Here is a 17,680-nt window from a genome sequence, read left to right as displayed (position 1 = left end):
AGGTAGTGTCCTGAGATTCCAGGGATTCAGCCACAGGAAGGAGTGGGGGCGGGAGCTGGCCAAATCCAGCCCTCAGCTGAAGCAAATAAAGGCTGAAAGCTTAAAATAGGTCCAGGGAGGAGCTCATTAACATGGCGTATAAGCCTTTTAGCCCTCTGTCTTTCTCACTTTGAAAATTTCTTTGGTCTGTACAGATAGACCTGTACTAGCAGGTTCACTATTTCTAATGATGAACTAAGTTAGACTAGCCAAAAAAAAAAAAAAAAAAAAAATCGTTCGAGTGGAACACGGGACTCTAACTGCGTAGTTCAGAAAATCCCTGACATCTGACGTAGGAGGATTTACAGGTTTAGTGGAAATTGCTTTCCCTTGCTCTCCAGATTACATACTGTGGATTGATATTTTTTTCTTGCATGAGTAAACATCCTTCTAATAGTGAATACATCAATAATGTCATAAAAGAGGAAAAGAACATCCTTTTCCTTTTTTTGCTGTTTCTTAAGAGAACTGTCTGGAAACCCAGGCTGGCTGTCCAGAACATGAAAGTTGGCGTCTTTCTTTTGTGTTGGGCATGGGTTCTGTCCACTGAAAGCAGAGTGCATTGGCCAGGAAGAGAAGTACACGAGATGTCCAAGAAAGGCAGGTGAGTACACTTGTAGGAACAAAGGATTTAGGGGAAGAGAGCATGCAAAGCAAGCTTGTAGTATTGTCCTGGAATCATACTGTGTTTTCTGTGGATGTCTTTTTTCTCCTTTTCTTTTTGTTCTCTTGCTTTCCCCTTTTAGGAAATAGGACTTATGCTTTCTTTTAAAATGCACATTCTTAAATCTCTTATGAATTGTCCTAGGCAAAAGACAGATTTAGAAAAAGAATGTATGCACATTTTAAAAGGGGCAATTATTTGATGGCTGCATCCTAGGTTGGAACAAATCTGTACTTCTCAAATAACCAATGGGACCTCTAGTTAATGAGAATGATTCTTTTCTAATTATTTCTGGAAGATGTGTGGATCCCTTGTAAAATCTCCTTAAAGAAAACAAAGCAGATATCTTCAAGCTGTTTGGCTAGAAGGATCATTAGGTTGTTCCCAGTAGTAAATGCTGGGGATACAAGGGCACGGATGCACCTGCCTGAGCACCAGCAGCCTGCAGCTTGCTAGTGCAGTTCCTGCTGCCCTGGTTGGATCAGCTGGAGAGCCCAGAAGGGGCTCAGATAGAGCCAGGCTGTGTATCCTCCACTGGCCTCACCAAGAATCTGAAGCCACTTCCGTATGAGTTCGATCCCCGCCTGTCCCGGAGGTGACCACATGGCGCGGCAGACCTCTCCTGACCCTCCCGTTGCTCCCCTCAGCAGTGTACTTAGTCGATCTGCCTGTTCTGCTCCCCACTCTGTCTCTGGTGAATCTTCTCACTGCCCCTGAGCCTCTGGCCTGAACCCCAGTTCTGTATGCACAAATAAATCTTAAAAAAAAAAAAGTAAAAAAAAATAAGTGCTCCTTTTGTTGGTCCCAAAAAGATATCTCAAATGTTTATCATCATAGCTATATAATCATAACTTGAGATATATCTATTCTTTTTTCTTCCTCCATGATTCCCAAGGGCTCATTCAATATCAAAGCTCATTTGATAAATGAATGACCTCCAGTTTTAGGTAGGTATGTTCTAGCTTCCACATGAGAACCCTTCACATCTAATCTGAATTCTTGTCAAATTTCCAGCAAGACCCTAGGCCAGCCTTGCTTCCAGACCCCCAGAATTTTCCTCCTGTGAGGAAATTCCTCCTATAGTTCTCCAAACCTTTGAGTTAGTTTCCTCTTGAATAAGTGGGGATGACAGTGAGGGGGATCTCCCTGGCCCATGAGGACTAACCCAGGTTAGTACATGTAACATAAATGACCATAAAGCCTGGCTGAGAATGGGCATCCAAGCAATATTAGTGATGCTTACTTTTGCTGGGTGTTAAACTTCATCTGAAAGTTAATAGCTATACCCCTGGTAGTAAAGAAGTGAAACAGCATGGGAAATATTGTAACTTGAATGCTCTTTGTCTCTCTCTCTCTCAAGATTATATAAGGAAGTGACAAATTATTTCTGAGTGACTTTCAGCTTCTCTTCGTGTATAAATCTACTTCCAAATTGTAAACAGGTAATTAGAAAAAAAGTGTTTTAAAATATTAAACTACAAAAAATCTTTAAGGAACCTGTTCTAGGTTAGAACCTAACCTAGCAGCCACATCGTGAAGGCAAATGCAGTGGCATCCAGTTCTGCTTCAGTCTGACCCAAAGTAATTCTGGGCCAGGCTCAATTTCCATTCCAGCTTCTTACTTGGATTCCCCCACCTTCTTTTTCAGATACCCCTCTAAGGGGTTGATTTCTTCCTTCATTCATCTGATGTGTTTGAGAGTACCTGGGCATCCTGCTGAGTGAGGAACTAGAGAGGAAGGAGATGCTGCCCCTGGTGGCCTCTGGCCTCACTCTGCCCTGCTGACCACTAACTGTGATGGTCCATAGCCCAGGTAGCAGCCCTCTCTCCAGACTTAGGGCAACCCACGCCTGCACCTACAGAAATGTGCTTCAGAAGGCTCTTGTGGGTTTCCCCACAAGTCAAGTCCCCAATGGCAAAAGAACTTTGTGGGACCAGTATTTCTCAGCCTTAGTTACACATGAAAATTATCTGGGAAGCTTTTACATCATTTTGTATATTTTTTCATCTCAGTTGTAATCCCCGTGGGCTTCCCATCACCAAATCACCCATGTGCCATTAACACAGTCCAGTGCATTTCCTTCCCCCCACTGTTTTTGATCCCATAAAATGTCTCTGGTATATAGCTGTTCATTATTATTATTATTTTCTCGCCTGGTCCATTATACTCCTGCTATGAGTGAAACCATCGGTATTTTTCCAATTTCTTTCTGGCTTATATCACTAAGCATGATCTTTTCCAGCTCCATCCATGTTAAAAGACATTTTTTTTTCTGAGTAATTCCATTGTGTATATGTACCACATCTTTTTAATCCAGTCATATATCTGGGAAGCTTTTCAAAAATACCAATTTCTAGGCTTCATTCCTTGGCTGCCAAAATATGAGTCTTGAATGTGTGACTTGAGCTTTGGTATTTTTGAAGCTTTTTACCATTCTTAAAACCACTGTCTTGGACTTTCTGGGATAGTTCATTTCTCTGGTAACCCAGTAAAAGGAAAGAGGGACATGGAATAACTAAAAACAAAAACAAAAACAAAAACAAAACACAACACATTGCACCAAACCTATCAGGATCGAGTCTGAATGCATGTGGCTTTTTGGCTTTTGCATTTAATCTGAGTTGGTTGTAATACACGATCAATCTGTGTTTTCTCCCTTGCAGCCCAATCCTGAAACGAAGTCCTGATATTACCAAATCACCACTGACAAAGTCAGAGCAGCTTCTGAGGATAGGTGACCATGACTTCAGCATGAGGCCTGGCTTTGGAGGTAGGAGATGTACCCTCTGGGCATTGTTTTCTTGGGGCCTGAAAATCAAGCCAAGGACTTTGCTCTTCCCTGACCAGGTCTGCATCTGTAGAGACAAGACACAGCTCACAGCATCTTCTGAGCTCTCTGCCCTGCCCAGAATCTCCTGGGCTCTGCTGAACACAGTCTCAGGAAGGGCCGGGTAGCACCACTCCTGAAGAGGATGGCTTAGGGTCAGTGAGGCCAGCAGCTGGCTATGGAAGGGCAAGGGGAGGACCAAGCAAGAGGAGGAAAAGGAACAGTCATCGATTCACTTTACAGCTGCCTGCAGAAAATGGTCTGAAATAACCTTGAACTAAATTTATTCTCTGGGAGCTAGCAGAGGGAACTCTGGGTACATATCTGAGGGCAGCATGTGGTCTGTTGGGTTTAATTAAATAAAAATGGCTTGAGAAACAATGATTTACTGCAGAGGGACGCCAAAGCCCTTTCAAGCTTAGCTGACGGCTGCCACATTTCAACCTTCTTAGTGTCAGATAGGATTTCTGCCTCTATGGGTTTCTTTTTCCTAGAGAAATACTTACTTTAGAAATCTTTCTCCTGATTTTTATTTCTTTTTATTCCAGCTATCTTTGCCTAAAAATCAAGCAGGTTCTAGAAGGGGGTTTCTATCTAGTCCATACTCTTGGTGTTGTATCCAAATCCACCTTGATGATCCAAGTTGATTCCATGCTTCCACCCTATGTGAATGCAGGGAGGGAAATGGACAGAAATTTACTCCCTTCACAGTGCTTTCTTACTCTTAATTGATATTAAGTTTGACTGGCCTTGAAATAAAAAAAAATCTAATATTTCCAAGATCACCCTGGTCCATCATGTGCCCTCAAGAAGTTGTTCCATCATGTGGTGAAGAGACAGATGTATGGGTTTGTTCAGTGATCTGAACATGGCTTTGATTACGAGTGCCTATTTACCAAGCAATTCCTTTCTCATGGAAGCCAGTCAGAGATTGGCTTCCATGGTGAAATAGGGTACAAAATCAGAAGGTATGCTCTGTCTCCAGGGCCAGCTATTCCTGTTGGCGTGGATGTGCAGGTGGAGAGCTTGGACAGCATCTCAGAGGTTGATATGGTAAGTGCTTCTCTGACCAAAGTCACAGTCAGAAGCATTCATACAGGACCCAAATTCACTGGGGCTCACAGTTCTCCAGGCAGTGGGGACGTCCACTCCCATATTAAAGATGACTCAGGAAGGTTAAAATACTACCTAGTTGGTACGAAACCAAGCCAGGTGATTGCCTTGATCTTCCCCTATATAGGGGCCAGGCTCTTGCTGTAGAGATGCACCTTTTGGGCAGAGACTCTTAGACAGACACAGTGGATCTAAGGTTTCAGCTGCAAATAAGCAGACACACCAGTGTGATTCTGTTTCTGGTTGTGCAAATGCAGAAGAAGTAAAAGTGTGTCTTTGAAAAAAAATGTTTTTTAGTGGTTTAGATAAACCACTACACCTGTTTGACTTATAGGACTTTCTAGAGCCTTATCTTAGTTTGGGTTTCCAAGAAGTAGACCTAAGACCAACAGCTAGCACAAGTATTTTACTTGGGACATCCCAGGAAACATAAGAAGAGAGTGGGACTGTGACACAGGGAAGTTAAGAAGGCAAAAAACAATTAACAAACTTCAGGGCCATCCCAACTAAGAGCCCAGAATGTTGGGGTACTTAAATAGCACCCCCTCCATGACTCAACTCCACCCTGTGGTTGAGGGTTGCTTCCAAAAGAGTTGATGCATTGACACTCCCAGCTTGCTCCGTGTGGGCCTGGGGTCTCCAGGCAGAGGTCACAGTGCTGGCAGCAGCGGCCTTCTGAGTTTGCTGCTACTGTTAGGGGACAGAATGGGGTACAGGGACACCCCCTGTAGAGGACCCTGTATAAGTCCCTCCTCTGCAGAGTTCTCTTCCTCTTACCGAGGCAAACCCCAAGGACTGCAAGTAAGCCCTCACTCAGCTCACTTTCCAGCCAGAGGAGCAGAATGTCCTGGATGCCCTCTTGCCCTTCTGCCTGCAGGACTTCACAATGACCCTCTATCTGCGGCACTACTGGAAGGATGAGAGGCTGTCTTTCCCCAGCACCAACAACCTCAGCATGACGTTTGATGGGCGGCTGGTGAAGAAGATCTGGGTCCCTGACATGTTTTTCGTGCATTCCAAGCGCTCCTTCACCCACGACACCACCACAGACAATGTCATGCTACGGGTCCAGCCTGATGGGACAGTGCTCTATAGCCTCAGGTAGGGCCCTTCTCCAGCCTCCTTTTGTGATCTGTTCCCCAGCATCCTTTATACATGGAACATGGGGAGAAAGGCAGATCATTTGTCTAATACGAGAAAAGCGTTGGTTCCACTACAGTTTTGCTTTCTGGTTTTGAATAGTGTGTGTGGCTCCTAGAATGCTTTCCAAATGATGACTTCTGCAGCCAGTACCAAAGATTATGATTTGCTATTTCTTATAAAATCCCACTATTTTTTATAATTCTATTGCCCACAAAATCAGAGTATACATAAACGTTTATATGCATTTGCTCCCTTACCTGCCAAATGTTCGTTGAGTGTTTTATTCATGTTCAAACGTGAAATAAAGAACATTACATAGTAACTTCACTTATTCATCAAAGTCATAGTAACTTTTTTGTTAAACTGGGTAATAGCTGTCAAATGTCAGACAAATATTTCCTCAGTATTTAGTATTATTCACATGTAATGGTGATAGACATGATGCACTTTGACGTTTTATCTGCTTTAAGTCTAGACAATCAATAGAACAACACAGCAAGCCCTGATTGTAGCATTTGCCAGTTTCTATCATGTGAATTTTCCTGTTGTGACTGATTGAAGCTACTAAACTTGTATCACCTAAGCAGACTTGGAAAGAAATGCACGGCAGGAAATCATTATGTAGAATTTCCACTGTGTGAATATAATAGGCATTACCAACAGCAGTACAGACAACACTAAAGATAGTTAAATATATTTAGGAAGTCATGTGTTTCAAGGATTACTTATGTTTTTAGTGTAACTTATTTAATTTTAAGTTTATATAATTTCATTTTAATAATGATCATGTTTAACACCAGCTTGTAAACTTCCTGACCATCTAGCAATCAGCTCTCATGAACACACCATGAAATGTACAATGGGAGGCAGAACAGAGAAAGCAAGAGAATGGAAAAACCCCTGTATGTTCAAAAACAAGTCAGTGAACCACCCAGTAGTGATAACAGATGTTGAATTTTCATTGCAAATAATACCATAAGTTTGTTTGATTTAAGTGAAATGAAGAGGCTAAAATTACTAAGACTGCCGTTTTTAGGTTTATTTGGGGAAAAGCATGGAGTCATTGGGTATTGTCAATACTGTCAGCAACAGGTTAACTCATAAAATACATTCAAGTATAGCATTATTCAACCTCATTTACTCATTGACTTACTCAACAGATTTCTATCAAGTCTTCTCAGGGTATGAGGGTGACTCTAGAGATGTGCAAATAAAAATTCTGCCAGGTCCTATCTTAAGATCTGGGGGCATGAAGATGAATGATAGTAAGTCACTGTCCTAAACTGGGACAGTTTAGGGTTACACCACAGACTGCTGCTTCAACATGTTAGTTATAATTGGAAAAGCATCAAATTGAATGCAAAGAACCAGTCTCATGGTCAGTGATTCCAGAAACATCTGTTCCTGTATGTGCTCAAAGAAAGGAGCCATTCACTCCTTTTGTGGAACAAATACTTTCCGCACTTGACATGTCATGTCCCCAGAGTTAGCTCCAAGAGTTCCCAACCTTGTTCTTTCTTGTTGATGATGCACCCATGGAAAGGGAAGCCCACCCATTATGTGTTCAAGTTGTCTGCCAGTCTGTACCCAACACCAACACACCCTCTTTGTCAGGATTTTTAGGGAAGGTAAGAATCCTCATTTGCTAGCAGTCCTCTGAGAACACAAACATTCCACATGGGAATAGAACTGGGGAGACTAAGGCAAATATTTAGACAACTTAGTTTTAAGAAACTTCCTTTCTCGAAATTTTCATTTACATTAAAAATATTGTTTTCCTATTGGGTCATGAATTATCCAGAAAATTTCCAAGGTTAATTTATGTGAATGGAGGGGAAAATGTATGTTCAATACTAGTCCATGACCTGTATTGAATTCTCCACTGTGCCATGCAATGAATTTTCTACTGGCTGGAAGATCTTTCATCTATGATTAATGGTCTGTATTTGTTTATCCTTTGATGCAATAGAATGAAACAAAACCATTAGATACCAGCAAGTGCTTGCTCATTGGTACAATGAGATCTTCCAGTGTTTTTTTTTTTTTTTTCATTAATATATGGACTTATACCCTAAAAACACCTTTGCACTGTAGTAGGTATTACTAACAATATAAAAACACTATCACTGTAAAAAAAAAAAAGTGCTTAATTGACAACTGACACAAGTACCTCATGTTATTTATGAGACATTGTGTACAAATACTGAATATCAGCAAAACCAACAACAACAACAACAACAAAAAAAAACAAACACCAGTAACTTGTGTTAATCTAAAATAAAACAACGTATGGGCTAATAATTTCTACTAAACTACATCATTTAAGTTTTTATTTCACATTCTTTGATTGTTGAGACTATTCTTTAAAATGCTTGAATGTGATCATTCTGATCACACTGATCCTGAGGTGAGACACAGACATCTAAGAGTATGTCCATGACTTACCTAATTCCCGGCCCATTGTCTACGAAATATAGGGAAGAGGCAGTTTCACTGAAAGAAAGTGGAGGCCTTTTCACCTTGCGCTTGTGTTCTGCAGCCTCTGAAGACCTGGATTTTGTCATTTTGTCTCTAGGGTTACAGTAACTGCCATGTGCAACATGGACTTCAGCCGATTTCCCCTGGACACACAAACATGCTCCCTGGAGATTGAAAGCTGTGAGTAGACTCCTATAGACATCAGCTCCAAGCTTATAAATCATTCTGTGGAGTTCAGTTTAGAAACAATGTATATTCCTCCTTCATGACTGTGCTTTAGAAGTGATCTCTAGATTAAAGCTAAAATCTAGGGTGCTTTTCGAAATAAGGAACCAATTTGAGGCTAAGGCCTTCTATTCCTGCAATTGAGCCTTTTAACACCCCGTAGCAATAGTTTCAACTTTGTTTTGCAGAATCTGCAGGTTGCACAGTTCCCTGGGGCAGCAGCTGTGATGTGTGTGCAGCAAGGCAGTAAAGAAGGGTTAGCAATAGCAGGTATCTTTCCAAGACCTAGTCCACCACATGTACCCACAGTTTTGATCTATTTTATTGTTCTGCTGAATAAGATTTCCACTGAGGAAAGGCTTTTCTGGCAAAAATATGTTTGGCAACAATTGCCCCCAGGACGCTGCCACTGTGAGCATAGGTGGGGGGTGGAGACGCAGGCCCTGCCAGCCATTGTGAGAGACTTAGTGCAGGCCACGACTCACACCTGGCTGGTGTGACTACTCTTGTTATGGGCAGGGAGAGAGGGGCACCCCCTGAGCCCCCAAACATGCCTGTTCTAAATAGATTCTGTCACCTGCAGCATCAAGACAAGACATAAGAGCTTTAATGGAAAGGAACTTTAATACAATTAGTGCACAATGCAGAAAAGACAAAGAATATCGTTTCTAAGTCAAACACCCAAAGTTACCCATCCCCTTGTGGTAAAAGTTACCAATCCCAAAAGGGATTGGCCCAAAGCAAGGCCTGAAGGTTGGCCCTAGTCTAAAGCACCTTCCAGCAGGGACCCATAGAAAAGGGTCAGAAATCGCCAGACAAGTCTGGGAGGAAAAGTGCACAATCAAAATTAGGATAAAAGCTGCTGTCGTCACCTCCCCCCAGGTCTCTCACCCACATCTGTTTCAACCAGTCCAGGGCCAAGAAGAAGCTAGCAGTTTCTTCACATGTCTTTCTGCTCCACGTGACTCCCTCAGGTCTCCTTTCGACTCTCCATTCTGCTTCCTTCCTTCCCTGTCTCCTCTCCAGATTCTTCTCTGCTCAGCTCCACACTCCTTTTGGGTGGAGCAGGGAACCTGTAACCTCCCCTTTTCCTGGGGACCACCCTGTTCTACTCTGACATCTGCAGAGTGGGCCATGCAGGAAGTAGGCCAGGCACTGACCCTACTATCCATAGGAAGAATTTCTTCCTCAGAGAAACTCAGATCTGCCCTTAAAGCCTTCCAGTTAGTTGGGCAGGTCCATCCAGATTCTCATGTATCATTTCTTTTTCTAGCATGCACTTGTAGGTGTCATCTCCACAGGGCATCTTCACAGCAACATTAGGTTAGTAGCTGATTGAATAACTGGGTTTTATAGCCAGGAACACATGTAACTGAGTTCACACAAGTCAAAGGTTAGAAAATAGAAATAAAGCCCCATCAGAAAGCCCTGGAAAGAAGTGTTTACACATGAGCACATGTACCTCCATTGTGCTCAGTCTGAGACACACAAGTAGGTTTTGTGTAATTGGGGTAATAAGTGTGAGCCCCTAAAGTGCATGGGGTGATGGTAGCCTGGAGGAGTGATCCTCAAGGGGAATCACTTGGATTTTTCCCTGGAGAGGAGCAACTGGAGGTCTGCAGAGAAAGGCTTTGTTCTGCTCTGTCTCTGTAAGGACCCTTCCTTGCTAAAAATGCAGCCCTTCTTGCCTGAGGGTATTTAAAGGTAAACATCACTAGTATCAGCATCTTTATAGCTTGAAAGAAGAAAGAAAAGACTAAATGACCCACCCTTCCATCCATTTGGAAGGGAGGGTATTTATTCTGATATTCAAAAGTAGTACTTCATATAGTTGAACCTAAAAATGGCAGATTGAATTGTGGGGTGAACACTTCCACCAGAATTAAGAGCAGTTCTTCTTGAGAGGTTTGCTCTGAGGACTGCGGGAAGGCTGGGGAAAACTGATTTGGTTTTTTTGGATTTTGCCTTACTTTGTGTAGACTCCAGTTTGTTTATTCAAGTGATCGTATTGCAATCTTGGGGCATGTGTGGGAGAGCAAGGGAAGCTCCCACAGAACACCCAGGGAAGCTTGTTGTCCCGCCCCTGGATGCCTGATGCTGAGAGGAACTGAGACCAGGAGAACTTAGGGAATAGGACAGTGATTTTAAAAAATAATATAATAGTTTATTTTAACATCATTTTGTGCATTTTTCCATCTTAGTTATAATCCCCATGCCATCACCATAGTTCAGTGCACTTCCCCCCCATCCCCACTTTTTGATCCCATTCCCCACCCTACCCCCGTAAAATGTCTCTGGTATATAGTTGTTCATTGTTATTATCATTTTCTCCCTTGGTCCTTTATATAAACTCCTGCTATGAGTGAAACCATCTGGTAATTTTCCTTTTCTGCTGACTTGTTACACTAAACATGATCTTTTCCAGCTCCATCCATGTTGCTGCAAAAGGCATGTATTTTTTGATTACTGAGTAATATTCCATTGTGTATATGTACCACATCTTTTTAATCCAGTCATCTACTTTTGGGCATTTGGGTTGTTTCCATATCTTTCCAATTGTAAATAAAGCAGCAATAAACATGGGGGTGTAATTGTCTTTTTGAATCAGTGTTTTTGTGTCTTTGGGTAGATACCTAGGAGTGGGATTGCTGGGTCATATGGAAGCTCTATTTTTAGCAGTTTGAGAAACCTCCAAACAGTTTTCCATAGCAGTTGTACTAGTTTGCATTCCCACCAGCAGTGCAGGAAAGTTGAACAGGACAGTGATTTTAAACAACATAGGGACAGAAGGAACAAAACAGCTCCTAGGGAAATAGAAGTGTCTTACTGAAATTTTGCTGAGCTATCCCCACCTAGATTAAGATCTGGTTACAGGATAATTAGGGAACAGAAGAACAGCAACCACAAAACTTTCTGACCACTTAGTTCCTAATTAACAGTCTGGCACATTGGACAACAGGAAGTCTGACAGTGTGTAGTCAGCCAGGCTGGAGTAAATAGGCCTCCTCCTTGGGACCCCTCCTGCTGTCAGGAGTTCTTTCCTCTTGCTTCAGTATATCCATGCTTGCTTGTTCTCACGTTGGTGTGGTGGCTATTATTCTTCAACCAGTGACACACCCGCAGCATTATTCTCCCAACAATGCTGTGGCCCAACTTTTCAGATGCCTATACGGAAGACGACCTCATGCTCTACTGGAAAAAAGGCAACGACTCCTTAAAGACAGACGAGTGGATCTCATTGTCCCAGTTCCTCATTCAAGAGTTCCACACCACCACCAGGTTGGCCTTTTACAGCAGCACAGGTGGGTTTGGGGGTTTCTAGCATGGCTGTGGTGGGCCATTCTCTGTTTTAGGAAAGGTGTGAATTGGTTTTCAAGGGGTCATGGGTGTTGGAATGCAAAGATGAGAATCCCTTCTTGCCTTAGTCTGTTCAGATTCCTATTGCAATGTACCACAGATGGCATGGCTTCTACACAACTGAAATTTATTTCTCATGGTTCTGGAGCCTGTGAAATACAAGATCACGGTGCCAGCAGGTGTTCAGTATCTACTGAGGGCCTGCTTCCTGGTTCATAGATATGACTGCTCTTTGTATCTTCATGCCACAGAAGGGACCCGAGGGCTTTTTGGGGTGTCTTTTATAAGAACATAATTTTATTCATGAGGGCTTTATCCTCATGGCATAATTACCTTGCAGAAGGTTATTAAAGGTACCAACTCTAAGCAACATCACATTATGAATATTACTAAAAGGAGATTCTAATTTAGTGAATCTGGGGAAGACCCAAGAGCCTGCATTTATAACAAGTTCCTAGGGGAAGCTGCTGCTGCTGCATACAACCCCATATTTTGAGTAACAAGAATCTAAATGACCTTGTGAAGGGATCTCTTTTGTATTTAGGACAAGGCCAAAGATTACTTAGATTCTCTCATATGGTGTGGGTTATGCAGTGACGCTAGAGCACTTTATAAAGGTGTGGTAAGGTTCTGGTGATATGTCTAAAGCACTATGACTCCCTGAATATATTTTCCTTATGAAGGAGCTGTGCCGTGATGGTGTATGTCTACTTTTCTTCCTGTGTCCCCCAGGCTGGTACAACCGTCTGTACATTAACTTCACGTTGCGTCGCCACATCTTCTTCTTCTTGCTCCAAACCTATTTCCCTGCCACCCTGATGGTCATGCTGTCCTGGGTGTCCTTCTGGATCGACCGCAGAGCTGTGCCTGCCAGAGTCCCCTTAGGTAAGGAACATCGCCAGTGCACATTCCAGGCCTCTGAGAATACAATTCCTTCCAGATATGAGCATTACTTTCAAATTGATACTAAACCTCTGTTTTCATGATAACTTGGAAAGACTTCGTTATTCATTTGCAGATAAAATACTACTAGTAAAATAAAAGTAGATAAAGCCATAATAATAGAATATTTTAACAACCACTCACATACCTCTCACACAGGTAATAAAACAAGCAAACAAGAAAGAAGCCAACGATCATGATTTAAAAATCTGACTTGTTCAAAATTAGAATGTTGAAAAAAAAATACTACTTAGTAAAAACTTATGTAATAAAGCAGTTTCCAAGTCTTCACTGGTGTCTGCAAAGAGTTCACCCTTCAGTCTTGTTAGAGTTTCATTGGTGGGGGGCAGTCCTGGCCGGAGGTGCTCTCTAACAGGGGTTTTCAAAGGAAAACCAACATATCTTTGTGATAGAATCTCTGAGCAAAATTGTTAAAAATAAAGATTCCTGGGCCTCGCTGCTTCTATAAAATCAGATCCTCAGAGAGGACCAGGAAACTGCATTTTGAGCAAGCTCTCCTAGCAATCTTATGCATACCCCGTCTGAGAATCCCTCCTCTGTGAGTATTCCATAAGCACTTTTGTTATCAACTCTCAAACCCACTTTGATTACTGTACCCCCCAATCACACACACTACCACTGCTCAGACACTTCAAGGACTGCAAATGAGAGGGTGAGCCACCAAGTTTAGTGGAAATGGGTTGGACCTGAGCCTTAAAACGACCCCAGAGGGCCCTCCCTGGTGGCGCAGTGGGTTGAAGCACAGCACAAAGAAGCTTAAGCCACTTCCGCATGAGTTCGGTTTCCACCTGCGAGGAGATCCACACGGTGCGACAGACCTCTCCTGACCCGCCCGCTGCTCCCCTCAGCAGTGTACTTCCTCGATCTGCCTGTTCTGCTCCCCACTCTGTCTCTAGTGAATCCTCTCACCCTCCACATCTCTGGCCTATACCCCAGTTCTATACAAATAAATAAATCTTAAAAAAAAAAACCAACCCCAGAACCTTGTGAGTTAGTGTTTGTCAAGCAAATATTTTTTTTTTTAAAGATTTATTTATTTGTACATACAGAACTGGGGTACAGGCCAGAGGCTCAGGGATGGTGAGAGGCTTCACCAGAGACAGAGTGGGGAGTAGAACAGGCAGATAGATGAAGTACACTGCTGAGGGGAGCAGCGGGCGGGTCAGGAGAGGTCTGCCACGCCATGTGGTCTCCTCCGGGGCAGGCGGGATTCGAATTCATGCGGAAGTGGCTTTAGCTTCTCAGTGCTGTGCTTTAATCCGCTGCGCCACCAGGGAGGGCCTCAAGCAAATATTTTTAACTTAATTTGAATCCTGGGCACATTTCCCTGACAGATGCCCTGTCCTTTAATATTTGTTCTGTCACTTAAACAGTTACTATGTTAAATAAATACACATTCTAGTTTTAAAAATCTATCTCCTATAAATGAAGTTAACATCACCCTTGTAAACTTGATCTCTTGATCCTCAAGTTCTTTTGCTAAGTAGACAGGTAGGGCTGGGGTCGGGGTAGGAGCTGACTGACCACATAGTCCCAGGGTCCAGGGTTCTACGCACCAGCAGCAAGGACACCAAAGTTAAAACAAGCTTTGTCTGTTTTCCTCTTTTTTGGAAACTGTCACCAAAAAACATACATACTGCTCATATATGTAATGTTTATTTTAAACAGTTGAATGGAAATATTTTCCTACTCCTATGTCTTGGGTGTTCTGCAGAAAGACAAAGTGTGCAGTTGCTGTGATGAACTTGCAGGTGAACTTGCAAGTCTCAGGGTGGACGTGACTGGTAGAGGAACAAGATGCGTACATTTTAGCTGGACAGAGGGACAGAGAGGACAATACTGTACGCTGAAGGAAGAGGAAGGACAGATAACAGAGGCATAAAGCCCTCCTGTGTTTGGTGACCATACATGCCTTTTTCTTATTCTGTGTTTGTCTGCAGGGATCACCACGGTGCTTACCATGTCCACCATCATCACAGGTGTGAACGCCTCCATGCCGCGTGTCTCCTATGTCAAGGCCGTGGACATCTACCTCTGGGTCAGCTTTGTGTTTGTGTTCCTCTCGGTGCTGGAGTACGCAGCTGTCAACTACCTGACCACAGTGCAGGAGCGGAAGGAGCGCGAGTGGCGGGAGAAGGTGACTTTACCATGATGTGGCTGTGCAGAGACGCAGCCTGGTATAGCTCAGCCTCGGGCAGATCAGATCTCTAGACAATGACAACCCCTCCTCTATCACTTTATGGGGTTGGTGTGAAGAACAAGCAGTATAATATTTATTCTGGGTTACATCTTTCATTGCTACATAAGTGTTTGTTGAGCACCTACCATATACCAAGAACTGCTAAGCCGAGTTAATTAAGACATGGTCACTTTAATCTTAGTAGTGGTCATAGTTTAGTGAGACAAATGACAATTCAATTGTGAACATAGATGTGTAATAAAGCTCCTTCCGAGGAAATACACCCTTGATTTTAGGAAACTTTCCTTCATTTGTGAGCTCATACATCTCCCATCATTTCCCGAATTACTTTCCTTCCCACCTTGCTAATAATCAGTGATTATCTCTTGCAGAAACTCTATAGTTTAACTATACAGGGTTAAACTATCTTCACAAAACCAAACCTGTCACATTCTCCCTCTCCCTCACGTGCTTTCATAACACAGTTCTCTGTGAACAATTTTTTATCAGGGATCATATTACTTTATGATGCCATAGAGAATAGTTAATAATTATCTGATCATGATAAATGTGATATTTCCTAAGAGTTGACAGACTTCAGTTAAACAAGGATACCAGCTATCGTAGAATATTCCCCATCCCGAGCCCTAACTGGGGCTAAAAGAAACAAGAAAAAGATAACATTCTCCCCCAAAGTGTTTTTAAAGAGTTTTTAAGAGGTGAAGCTAAATTTGCATTACTACGTGTTATCTATTCACAGCTCCTCTGCACCTGTGGGCTCCCTCAGCTGCGCACCGCCATGTTGGGTGGCAGCTACAGGGACGGGGAGGTGAATGACCTGGGCAGCTACCTGCCAGATAACGGAGAGAAACCAGACAGGATGATGGTGCAGCCAACGCTGGCCTCAGAGAGGAAAAGTCAGAGGAGCAACTACATGAGCATGAGAATTGACACCCATGCCATTGATAAATACTCCAGGATCTTTTTTCCAGCAGCATATATTTTATTCAACTTAATATACTGGTCCATTTTTTCATAGATGCATGTGAACCTGTAAGTTTCACATTCTTCATGGTATGTAATGCAGAGATACCTGAAAAATAACCTAAAGTTATGATGAAAAAGAAGTTTCTAGTACCCAGCCATCACCAACTTTCCAAAACTGCATTGACAGAACACTTACTGGTTTAATTAGTAGTTATTACACACTTATCACCATATTGTATATGCATACAGAAGTATACTCGTTGGTCAGTAATACCATGTTAGCTCTTACTGGGATCCCCTTGAAAAGCACACTGCCGGAATTATGGGCACACGGTAGTTTTAGATCCTAGTTACTTGTTGGCTCAGATTATTTCCTTTATGTGAGTGTCACAATAACCCCCAAATAGGGGTCTTGGGAAATACCTAAAGTTTATTTGCATGAAAAATACATACACTTAATTAAAAATCCCCATTTTTTGGCCCTCTTTGGTGGTGCAGCAGGTTAAAGCACAGCACAAAGAAGCTTAAGCCACTTCCACATGAGTTCGATCCCTGCCTGCCCCGGAGGAGATCCACATGGGCGTGGCAGACCTCTCCTGACCGGCCGCTGCTCCCCTCAGCAGTGTACTTTCGTAGATCTGCCTGTTCTGCTCCCTGCTCTATCTCTGGTGAATCCTTTCACCCTCCGTATCTCTGGCCTGTACTCCAGTTCTGTACAAATAAATAAATCTTTTTAAAAAAAGTCCCCATTTTGACCAAAGTTCATGCTTCAATTTATAGCCTACTGCCTGTTTTTAAGCATTTTCTCATCTTTATTTTAATAAAAGGCAATGATCATATTCATAGTTGATGTACATGTTATAGTTCATAAGGTTTCATCTCTGCACAAGAGATGCTCTTGGGATTGTCGCAGTGGCTTCTGATTTGGGTATGAATGTACCTGGGAGGGATGAGGAAATGTGTGCATTCTGTCGATTTTGTCATATAATCTAGAAAACTTGTGTTTAAGTGTTCCCTGTCTTTAAATCCCTTTTGCGTGCATCTCCATCTTAGAGTCTCTGCTAGTTCAAGATGAAGTCATCTCTCAGTTATGTGATAGCTTTGGGAGGAACATGGGAATGTTTTGTGGTGTATGCTAGAGGTGTGGGGCAGGGGTAAGAGGATTCACCAGAGACAGAGTGGGGAGCAGAACAGGCAGATCTGCTGAAATACACTGCTGAGGGAATAGTGGGCAAGACAGGAGAGATCCGCTGTATCAAGTGGGTCAGCTCCCTGTCTGGTAATCGATCATGTGCTACAGTGGTTGGTGATAGCTTGATAGCACTGAGACCTTAATCCCTGCATCATCAAGGAGACCCTTTTCTTGTATTCTTAATGCTTTGTTTTTCTTTTCAGCCTCTATTCATAATATTTTCCCTCCTTTCTCTAAATTACTATTCATATTATTTATGAAAAAGTGGATACTATTTACCCCAGATAAACACACAATAAGTCTGGCACCAAAATTCTGATCCTTTAAAAACAAAATCATGTATGCTTGGATGAGGTATACATCCTAACAGCTATAATCAATTAGCAGAAGTTTGTTAAGTGCCAGAATCTTTGTCCCCATCACTGAAAACAATACCTGACTCCTATAGGTAGTGGATAAATATTTGTTGAGTAAGTGAGTGTCCAACAAAACATTCACAGTGGCAAAATATG

General features: G+C 42.5%; 1 protein-coding gene across 1 annotated transcript; it reads left to right on the top strand.

Annotated features, from left to right (window-relative positions):
- The first annotated feature begins 485 nt into the window (after nucleotides 1-485).
- On the top strand, nucleotides 486-16,028 carry GABRR1 (gamma-aminobutyric acid (GABA) A receptor, rho 1). Its single transcript, XM_004673689.1, has 9 exons — nucleotides 486-643; nucleotides 3,368-3,474; nucleotides 4,517-4,584; nucleotides 5,522-5,745; nucleotides 8,363-8,445; nucleotides 11,652-11,792; nucleotides 12,580-12,732; nucleotides 14,751-14,947; nucleotides 15,750-16,028. Exons 1-9 carry the CDS (start codon nucleotides 540-542, stop codon nucleotides 16,026-16,028), a joined length of 1,356 nt encoding a protein of 451 aa, XP_004673746.1. The 5' UTR covers nucleotides 486-539.
- The last annotated feature ends 1,652 nt before the right edge of the window (nucleotides 16,029-17,680 follow it).

The sequence above is a fragment of the Condylura cristata genome, unplaced genomic scaffold (genome assembly GCF_000260355.1).
Source record: "Condylura cristata isolate star-nosed mole 26May11 unplaced genomic scaffold, ConCri1.0 scaffold00001, whole genome shotgun sequence".
Taxonomy (NCBI): domain Eukaryota; kingdom Metazoa; phylum Chordata; class Mammalia; order Eulipotyphla; family Talpidae; genus Condylura; species Condylura cristata.
This window is presented reverse-complemented; position numbering and strand designations above follow the sequence as displayed.